Source organism: Silurus aristotelis, assembly GCF_946808225.1.
Source record: "Silurus aristotelis genome assembly, chromosome: 4".
In the NCBI taxonomy this organism is placed as follows: Eukaryota; Metazoa; Chordata; class Actinopteri; order Siluriformes; family Siluridae; genus Silurus; species Silurus aristotelis.
This window is the reverse complement of record NC_139577.1, coordinates 7,116,584-7,127,475: the sequence shown is the minus strand read 5'-3', so window position 1 is coordinate 7,127,475 and position 10,892 is coordinate 7,116,584. Positions and strand designations below refer to the sequence as shown.

The 10,892-nt window shown below is 38.5% G+C and overlaps 1 protein-coding gene across 4 annotated transcripts in view; it reads right to left on the bottom strand.

Annotated features, from left to right (window-relative positions):
* Positions 1 to 1,207: 1,207 nt before the first annotated feature.
* rock2a (rho-associated, coiled-coil containing protein kinase 2a) overlaps positions 1,208 to 10,892 on the bottom strand; it is a 47,614-nt gene continuing 37,929 nt past the window's right edge. Inside the window, exons 27-32 of one of the 4 annotated variants that reach the window (XM_083539772.1) lie at positions 9,336 to 9,406; positions 9,149 to 9,237; positions 7,760 to 7,838; positions 7,323 to 7,584; positions 6,815 to 7,028; positions 1,208 to 5,573 (exon numbers count right to left, since the gene is read on the bottom strand). In XM_083539772.1, the coding sequence (XP_083395898.1) occupies positions 5,300 to 5,573; positions 6,815 to 7,028; positions 7,323 to 7,584; positions 7,760 to 7,838; positions 9,149 to 9,237; positions 9,336 to 9,406 (989 nt within the window). In that variant the 3' untranslated portion in view covers positions 1,208 to 5,299. The remainder of the gene's footprint in view (positions 5,574 to 6,814; positions 7,029 to 7,322; positions 7,585 to 7,759; positions 7,839 to 9,148; positions 9,238 to 9,335; positions 9,407 to 10,892) is intronic. The other 3 variants (XM_083539773.1, XM_083539775.1, XM_083539774.1) reach the window with 3 other exon arrangements.

The following is a 10,892-nucleotide window of genomic DNA, read 5'->3' as shown; positions in this document are numbered from 1 at the left end:
CCCCAAAAGCATCAGTTCATTGTATAAATCAGTGAATGCAAAATGGTTAAACCAGTTGTCGTAATCTGTGAAGATTAAATTTCTATTAAACTTTTTTTTTTTTTTTTTTTTTTGTGTGTCTGAAATTGAGGAATTGTGCAGATGAATCCTGAATGTCACCAATTAACGCGAGTTTTACGGCATCAGATTAACCAGTTCTCTAGAATAGGTCGAAGGTGAATCTCGTGAACCTTCAATAGATGAGGGTACACAGACGGAGCAAACAGTTTCTGAAAATGAATGAAGAACCAGGAAATGAACAAACACTAATACAGTACAGTAAAAGTGTGAATCCTGTCCGCTCTCCTCCCACCATATTCCACGTACAGTAATGTGTACATTTATGCAGTTGAAATTCATACAGAAGAAATTCAGCCTTGTGCATTTTCAATCATTGCAATCCAAACCAATGACAAAAGGACTTGTTAATTTGTGGGGAATGAGATAGTTCATCTCTCAAAAGTATAAACAAGTATTTGGAGAAAAGTACAGACTTTTGCAAGAAATCCAATGGTGCTGTTTGTATAAATTGATTTGAGAAATGCACCTACTGGTTTGCAAATCTTACAAATGATTGGATAAATGCTCCAAAGCAACTGAGAAAAACTGTTAACTGTAAACTGAGAAAGTACAATGTCATTCTAATATTAAGATATTTATATATAAATAAAACATTCAAATATTGCAAATAGTATATGACTATATTTGGAGAAATAATTTGAAAACACTTTTTTTATATTAAAACTTTACTTTCATAACTACATTCACAGCTATATAGATTGTTTTTTTTTGTTTTTTTTTGTTTACAAAAATAAGCAAATGTTATACAGGTACTTCAAACCACAGAGGCTACATACAGGTTTCGTTCTATCGCCAAACGATACAGCGTGTATAAAACATGCAGACCTGGACGCAGCGCTTTACCATGAAAAGTGCTCAGGCCAGTATAAATAAAGCATGTGACTCGCGGATGGCATGTCCGATAGACGGTGTAGATTTATATAATGTATCGTGCCTTACCGTTAGGAGCTTTGTAAAAAAAATACAGTATAGGTAACACGTTCACGGCAGCTTCGTTCACACACATACGCTCGGCTGAACTCTATAAAAAAATACTCGCATCACTTCAAACCAGAAAATAGTCAGCGGTGAACAGATGTGGGATCGATTTCTGTTAGGAATTTATGGGTTTCATTCTTAATCCCAGATAAAGTAAACACACTTTTTGAATAAAAATTCTTTTTCTCCCAGGATAAAAATAAAGGGACCGTTTTTTTTTTTTTTTTAAACACAAGTACGAAAACAACCGTCACTGCTTTACATTCATAGGTGTGTGTGTGTGTGTTAAGTGCTCATGGGAGTTTTACTCCAAATCTACCAAATCTGTTCTCAGGGCAGAACGGTTACATTTGACACGTTACATAACGGAAAGGGGGCGGAGTTTGAGATGTGAAATGTGCCAGATCTCAAGCTTTGACTGGGAAAAGTAAATTAGATGTCTGTCTTATTGACACAATTCAGGATTTCTCCAATCTTTGAAGCGCTTGTCAGAAAGCATTAGTACTTTGTATCTATGGAAACACAACTCCAGTTCAACCTACTCAGTCGTAACATTCTGCCCTAAAAACAGGTTTATTTACTTATCCTTCTGTAAACACACAATCCCATTAGCATTAAACATTATGGCTTTCTATATCTGTGACGTGTGTTTGTGCGAGGCTTCGCTCTCTGATAATGCAGTGTTAAAGTACCAATATCACAGTCCTGGAGACAGTCATGGCAGCCATAAAGCATCGACTGAACTGATCCATGGTTAAAATCCATCCGATGGGAAAAGCTTGTCGATAAAGAGTGCATTATAAAATGTGCATTCTGTTAAACAACAGATGAAATTAGGCTTGTGTCCAACTGGATATACAACACTATATCAGGATATTAATCAAGCTTGGGCATGTCAAGCATTTCATTTAAGAGAATTTGAACCGGATTTCTGGTCAATTTTAAGATGCTGACAAAGCACTTTGGTCGAAAGGGGCTCTTCAGACATACTATAGAGGATATTTTTAGGATTGCTCAATCTTGGTAGCTACATTCTTAACAACTTCAATGTTGCCTGAGATAGTTGTCTTTTGAAAGCTCCCTAATGCTCTTTATTCTTAAGTGTTTTAGATTGAATCAAAGATTTTACTTGGAGCCCATTCTAATTTGGAAACTGTGGTTTTTCCAGAGGAACAACCAACTAATCTTTACAATTTCAAAAATTTCTTAGAGTGTAGCTGAGCTCCCAGGGTTTTATTAGTTTGTTACCTTTTAAAGTCTAATAAAGATCCTTTTTTTTGTAAATAAGGATCATCAATTTGCTAGAAAGGTTGTACCTGGAACCCTGTTTTATTGTAAAATAACAAAGAACATTAAGCATTCCAAGTGCCTGGTGCGGTTGCATTAGACAGGTCATTCTGAAAGTTTTTTAGCTCACTGTTGCATCCTAGCTTTCCAAAAAAGGTTCCTTAAGTACCTTCAGAAACCTTCTAAGGTTTCACTGCATGGATCCCTTAAACCAAAATGTAAACAAAATGTAAATCTGAATGATATAGTAAAGAACTGTGATACAAATTTGGCCAATTTTTATGAAACAATCTCAGCACACACTTATCTCCAGGACAGGATGAATGGGAGAATGATTGTTTACTAGGTTTTTATTCCTTCCTAAGACCCTGATATCACAGATTTCTTTCTCAATCTTGTAGTGTGTCCCTTTGGTGCTTCAGTCCATCTGAGTGCTTTGCATTCTTGTTTGGTGAAGAAAAAAAAAAAAAGGTGAAGGTGAAGATCCAAGATGCATCTTCTCAATTTTCTCTGTGGTCTTTTTTTTTTTCCAGGTCCTGGAAAACTTTAGAGACGTCCCTACACAACAACGCTCAAAACCGGTAATGTAGCGCGTTCATGCTAGTTTGGATCGATGTAACATTATATTTAAAAAAACCAAAATAAAAAAAGTTCTTGGTGTGAAATCAGGAGAGCCCAAACTCAGCGAGGTTACACCAGATTCCCAAAGTGAGGTTAGCTAAAGAGAGGAAGGGGAGGAAAGAAAGACAAAGAGAGAGAGAGAGAGAGAGAGAGTTAGTTTCACCACATTTGAACTTTTCCCACCACAAAATAGCCAACAAAAATCAGGCATGTGCCAACATACTGCTAAAGAGGCAAAAGTGATGACTATCCCAAGGACATTGTAGCACAAAACTCAATATTTTCACCAATTTTGATACTTAGAATGTAACATACATGATTTATTTTTTTCTTTTACATTAGCATCATAAGCCAATAAAGTACATCCAAATAAATATATTCAGAAAGTAAATGTTTGCCACAGAAGGTTCACAGCAAGGAATTAAAAAATATATTACATAAAATGGTTTTTGCCAAGTATTGCAAATTTCCTCTGCAAAAAAAAGTGACAGAAATCCCATAATAGACCTCACACCTGAGCGAGTAAAAATTTAGCATACGATTTTTACAAATTTCACATTTAATATCGGCACATGCCTGCAGATGACGACACACCACGCCATGCATGCACTCACTATGCAAACGTAAAACGTTCCATTTCGCAAACCTTTATTGCATGAGATAGCAGAACTCCTAAAATGGATCATGATCCTGCTTTAATACAACACTTTGTTTTCTTTAAACAGTATAACAAATGTTGCTCAGCTAGCTGTAAACATGGGTTTGTATTTTGATAAATAAAATGTTTGCCAAAAAAGAGATTCAAGTAAAAAGTGGAAAAAAAAACAACACCACCAAAAACAAATGAGTCATTTGTTCAGATGGCTCTTGGAGTCCTTTCTTCTAGTTGGAGATCCTGACCTGGGTGGGCTGGGGTGAAAAGGTTAAAAGGTTAAAAGGTCAAAAAAATCCGGCGGAGAAAGAGACAAGCCAAACACCCAATGGTAAACATTCTCTCTTTCATTAGTACAAAACACTTGGGCTGGACTTTACAGTGGAAATATGAATGGAATGTGAAGTCCGATATAAGAGTAAAACTTGAAAGAGAGGATGTTTGGAACGGACCGAGTTCTTGGTCCCCTGCTGAGCAGCAGCTTTTATAAAACACCCACTTCAAACTCACACTCGCAATCATCCACTCAGGAGTTACCATGATTTGAACCCCTGCATGCTCCTTTACACATTAAATTCATTCACAAAATCATCATCATCATCATCATCATGGATCTCATCCAAAGCCCAATGCCAGTCCTCAAGACCCACATCCAGAAGCCTGAAAGGAAGGAAGAGTGCTGAGCTTTAGCCTACAGAGAAAGATCACCCGCTTCAATATCTCTGATGGTTCAGTCTAAGTTTTTTTTAAATGTAAGTAAGCATCACCTGCCAGCGCTGTACTGCTAAACAAGAGGAAACTAAAGACTAAATCTCCTAAAAATAGTAAGACCCTGTAAACAGCTAACCCCCTGGAAGGCTACTTTAATACTAACATTTAAATAATAATACAGACTATTTGATTTCTTCAATAGGGATAACACCAGTGCTTATGTCCAACATCAAGATCTCAGAAGACAGAAAAGTGTGCAGGCTTTAAGCACTTAGAGGGGGTTTTCCACCTTGAACACAGGGTTTCAAATGAAATAAACCTCTGTTCAGTTCTGGTGACGGGTTAAGAATTCGTGAACATGAATCAGATCCAATCATAAATTGCTGTTTTGTTTTGACAGATCTGATAACGACTGTCCTGAAGGTTTACTAAATCTCCTGTAGACTTGCAGTCAAGAAACTAGCTAAAATGCTAATATCCAAGCAAAGCCACGAGTTTGATTGCTAAATAAACGGGTATTTGAAGGCTGTATGGGATCATCAAAATTAAATCTTTTTAAACTTTACATTTCAAAAATATTGTTATTAGGATTTTTATGACACAGCCTTCAAATACTGTTAATCTAGGCTTTAACCCCAAGCATGTATGTTTAATTATGGATGCTGGATTGAATGGAAAGGTTTGTTAGTGGCAAAGGGCAAGACATGAATGACAAGATCTTTAAGTATCTGTTTCACAGTGTGTGTGAAAATCAGAAAAATGAAATGGAGCTAAAACTTTTTTTTTCAAATCGATGGCTCTCTCAGCCATGACGCCTTGCAGTTCAAAGATTCATAATATGAAACTGCAAAATCGAGGTTGCTTGAGCTCCAGTTCATTTCCCGCTGTTGCTCGCTATAAAGAATCATTATCTCCCCGCCGAGCTAATTTTCACCCGGAGGCAAACTGGGGGTTGAATCTGGCAGGGTTACACGGCGTAAGAACCTCCTCTCTCTTGTCCATGTGGTCTTTGTGGCACTTGATCTGGCACCGTTGGCACTCCAGAGCCAAGGGAGGCTTGATCATGTTCCACAGGGGTTTTGCGCAGGCTTCACACGTAGTAGGGAAGTGGTAGAAAATAGGCAAAAACTCATGACCCTTGTGGTGGATGAATTTCTCCCTGCCTGGAGGGGGTGCTGTGGGCTCCGAGCAGTTTTGCCCAGTCCTGTGTGTGTCATACAGAGTTGCACTACGTGACCAGCACCACATTTAAAAAAATACAAATTTAAAATCTATGTAAAGTTACTTTTCAAAGGGTTTACAAACATTTGAATAATATTTGTGATTCTAATAATTAGATCATACTAATAGCTGTTATTAGCTATTCAAACTTTTGGTTCCACAAATTTATAAGTAAAAAGTCACCTATATGTTCATAACTTTATTAGGAGAAATGAACCGTTCAGCCATACCATTAAAACCACTTGCCTAATATTTTCTTATATATTTTTTTTTATTTAACAGTTCTTCCTTGTGCTGCCAAACCAGCTCTGGACTCCACAAGACCTCTGAAGGTCTGCTGTGATATCTGGCATCAACATTTTATCAGCAGATCCTTTAAGGCCGGAAAGTGATGTGGTGTCTCCATGTATCTGCCTTTTTTTTTGTCTAGTACCTCTGGGGAATTTGGGGGCCAAGCTAACATCTTGAACCCTTTGTTTATCAATGATTTAGTGCCCATTAGGAAATAATACTGCGATTAAGCAATGCACTTGGTCTGCAACAATGTTCATGTAGGTGGTCTGTGTCAAAGTAACATTTACATGGATGCCAGGTTTTCCCAGTAGAACATTGATCAGAGTATCACACGTCCAACTTTAGGTCCCACTTTTCCCCCATTCCCACCAGTGCATTCTGGTGCATCTCTGGACACACACACACACTCACACTCACACACACACACACACACACACACACACACACACACACACACACACACACACACACTAGTTGTCTACATGATGTAAAGAAACATTTAATCAGATCAGACCACCTTTTTTGTTTTGATTGCTCCATGGTCTGACCTCAGAGTGATAGACTCTGATGGTCTGCAGCTTCACAGCCCCATATGTGACAAAGCCCTTGGCCATGTCATGGGCTACCGGCTGATCTGCTCTGGAGCACTTTCGGAAGTAATAACCGTTGCATGGGGAAAAACCCAGAAGACCTACAGTTTTGCTGATATGCTGAACCATCTAGCTAACACAGCTTGCCCCTTGTGGGAGTTGCTCACCCATGACTAAGTAAGCAAAGTTATTCACTTTACCTGTTAGTGGTTTCAACGTTATGGCTGGTCGATGTAAGAGTGAGGAAGGTTTATGTGGCTGCACCTTTTCATAATTTCTCAATGTTACAGGAAACCTCAGGGATCCAGGTCCAACACTGGACAGCGTAAAGTTTGCTCACCTGGTTTTCCCGGCCTGCAACTGACGGCTGGCTCTCCTCATCGACTGGCTGGCCTGAACTTTGGTGGGGACACGAGGAGATGAGCGGTGGCTCCACTCGGGGCCCGGGGGCTTTTTAGGGATCTTCTTAACGAGCCTGCTGACCCACTTCTGCTGCTCTTCCTGAGACGATGCCAACAGTAGGAGGTTCTTCGCCGTGGACACATCGTAGTTAACTGGAGAGACAAAAATGCACAGGGGTTCAAAATTAGTCTCCTCACATCAGTGATTGATAAGTGATGCACGAAACTAAATATAGAAATACTGTTTGTAACTTTGAGATATTTGAGGAAAGATAAGTTAATTGCATGTTCTGAAATTCAGCGTTGTAGCAACTGTAGCAAGATTTTGCAGCATTGTTTAACTTGTTTTTTTTTTTTAAAGCTCTCCTCATTGGATCATTATTGTAACAGAAATAAAGATGAATAGTGCACAAACTGTATACACTGGCCTCAGGGCCATATTCTCACCTCTACACGGTGCGATAACCTCCTCCTTCTTATCCATGTGGTCTTTGTGGCACTTGATGTGGCAACGGCGACACTCGAGTGCAGGAGGAGGCTTAAACATGTTCCACAGCGGTTTGGTGCAAGCCTCGCAGTTAGTGGGAAAATGGTAAAGCGTTGGGATGAACTCGTGCCCTTTGTGGCAGATGTAGCTGGATTTCTCTCCGATAGGCAGCGGTTCCACTTCCTGCTCTTTCTTACTCTCACCCTCGTTTGCGTAAAGGATCTGTGCAGAGAATCAGTGTGCGAGACAAGCTTTAGGAAATAAGGTAAGGCCCCGAATGAGCATTAACAAGGCATTTAGTGTCTTAAATCTACACAAAGCTCACAATGACTGTCTCCAGACCTACTAATCAGGAGAAATGGTCAGGAGAGTTCAGGCTGTAAATCTGTTATCGCACCTGGAATATTCGAGGAATTTCTTTAGCATCTGCCCGGTATACATCCGTCTGGGTGACTGAACGAACGTGGAAAAGTTTACTGAGGAAAGAAGGAGAAAAAGAGTGAGAGAGAATGCACGTGCCCAGGCAAAACCCCAGAAAGTATTGTGCAGTAGACATGTCATTTATATTAATAAATTTAATGAGCTTCATCAGTCTAAGTAGATTATTAGTATTAATATACTGAGTAACTGTATGTTATATTTATACCCTAGTTTTACTTACTATGATCTGTACTTTCACTTTAATATTTAGCATGAACTGTATTATTAGACTTAATAGTATAATAAATATTATACTGTCATATAGTATAAGATTATTATACAGTACAGACCAAAAGTTTGGACACACCTTCTCATTCAAAGAGTTTTCTTTATTTTCATGACTATGAAAATTGTAGATTCACACTAAAGGCATCAAAACTATGAATTAACACGTGTTATTATATAAATAACAAAAAAGTGTGAAACAACTGAAAATATGTCATATTGTAGGTTCTTCAAAGTAGCCACCTTTTGCTTAGATTACTGCTTTGCACACTCTTGGTATTCTCTTGATGCCTACTTTGAAGAACCTACAATATGACATATTTTTAGTTCACTTTTTTGTTATGTATATAATTCCACATGTTAATTCATAGTTTTGATGCCTTCAGTGTGACTCTACAATTTTCATAGTCATGAAAATAAAGAAAACTCTTTGAATGAGCAGGTGTGTCCAAACCTTTGGTCTGTACTGTATATATAATATATATAAACTTTTGGTCTGTACTGTATATATAATAATATTAAATATAATAATAATGAATACTATAAATAATACTATAATAAATGACGGTAAAAGATATGCTAACACACTAACAGTCACTTATAAAAAGTACTAAGTAACATTATTATGTATATTCATCTGTGCATTGGCTATAGTATTTAAAATTAATTTATTTAACACGAATGAAAGATTACAAGATTTTTACAGTGGATTTTTATAATTGTCACACACTTAAAAATGAACTATAAGTATTATAGTTTTTACTGAAGGCTTATGATTCCTTTTTCCACTTCACTGTTAACTACTACTTAATAATTATCATTAATAAATAAATAAAATTATTATTAATACTAATACAAAATCTATAATTGCAGTAGATTGGAATTAGTTCTGTTACAAATGTATAACGAGCTGTTCTACACAGTAGTACACAGTATTATATATATTTAATCTACAGTAGAATTGCATGCGTAATTATAAGAATTATTAACAGTATATAAAAGTATTAATCATACACACTCAAAGAATACGATATATTAGTTCATATGAGTGTCTGAAATAAGTGTAAGAGAAGAAGCTCACTCTATATCCAGCACCATGTAGGGATTTGACTGCTCTTTATCCTGTTCACTGTTGTAGAATAGGATCTTCTTGCTGCTCACCACCACATACTGCGGCACACACAAACACAACAGTGTCGGCTCGAGCCAAAATAAACAGCGGTGCGTAGAGAACGTATCGAAAAGCGTGTGCCGGGAACACTGCTCACTTTTCTCTCCCAGCCGAAACGCTTGGTGTTGTTCCTCACGGGGAGAGACAGCCAGCCCTCCAACCTGGTCTCTGTGTACATGGAGGACAACATACATATGAGAAAATCTTCCTGCATCGCAGGAAGGTTACATCAGAAGTGATGTCAAAGGAACTGTGAAAGTTGATGTTTGTGATATTGCTATTATTGGTAAATATACTTGTACAGCAGATATTTATATATTCTAATATTTACAGTGCATCCGGAAAGTATTCACAGCACATCACTTTCCCACATTTTGCTATGTTACAGCCTTCTACCAAAATGGATTAAATTCATTCTTTTCCTCGAGATTCTACAAACAATACCCCATAATGACAATGTGAAAGAAGTGTTTTTGAAATATTTGCAAATGTATAAAAAAGAATTACATAAAATCACATGTACATAAGTATTCACAAGCCTTTGCCATGACACTTAAGTGTTGTCACTGATCATCCTTGGCATCCTTGTTTCAATAACTTGATTGGAGTCCACCTGTGGTATATTTTGTTGATTGGACATGCTTTGGAAAGGCACACATCAGTCTATATGAGGTCCGACAGTTAACAGTGCATGTCGGAGTGTATACCAAGCCATGAAGTCCAAGGAAGACCTCTGTAGACTTCCGAGACAGGATTGTATTGAGGCACAGATCTGGAAGGGTACTGAAAAAAAAATGTCTGCAGCATCGAAGGTCCCAATGAGCACAGTGGCCTCCATCATCCATGAATGGAAGAAGTTTGGAACCACCAGGACTCTTCCTAGAGCGGAGCCACATGGCCAAACTGTGTGATCGGTGGAGAAGGGCTTTAATCAGGGAGGTGACCAAGAACACGATGGTCACACTAAAAGAGCTCCAGCGTTTCTCTGTGGGGAGAGGATAACCTTTTAGAGGAACAACCATCTCTGCAGCACTCCACCAATCAGGCCTGTATGGTAGAGTGGGCAGACACAAGCCTTCTTCTTCCCATCACACCCTTATCGCCTCTATTCCATTCACCTACATGCCCAATAAAGTCTGCCCCAATCACCAATTGTTTATTTCTAGTTACACCATCTACCACTTCATCCAACTCACTGCAGAATTTTTTCTTCTCCTCCATCTCACAGCCCACTTGTGGAGCATAGGCACTGATGACATTTATCATCATCCCTTCAACTTCCAGCTTCACATTCATCACCCTATTAGAAACTCTCTTCACGTCCACTACACTCTTACTGCACTCTTCCTTCAGAATCACCCCTACACCATTTGTCTTTCCATCCACACCATGAGGGAACAGTTTAAACCCACCTCCAATGTTCCTGCCTTACTCCCTTTCCACTTGGTCAAACTGGAGTTTGACAAAAGGCACCTGAAGGACTCTCAAACTATGATAACCAAAGAACTCTTTGGCCTGAATGCCAAGCATCATATCTGGAGGAAACCAGGCACCACTTATCATCTGGACAAATACCATCCCTACAGTGAAGCATGGTGGTGGCAGCATCATGCTGTGGGGATGCTTTTCAGCGGCAGGAACTGGGAGACTAGTC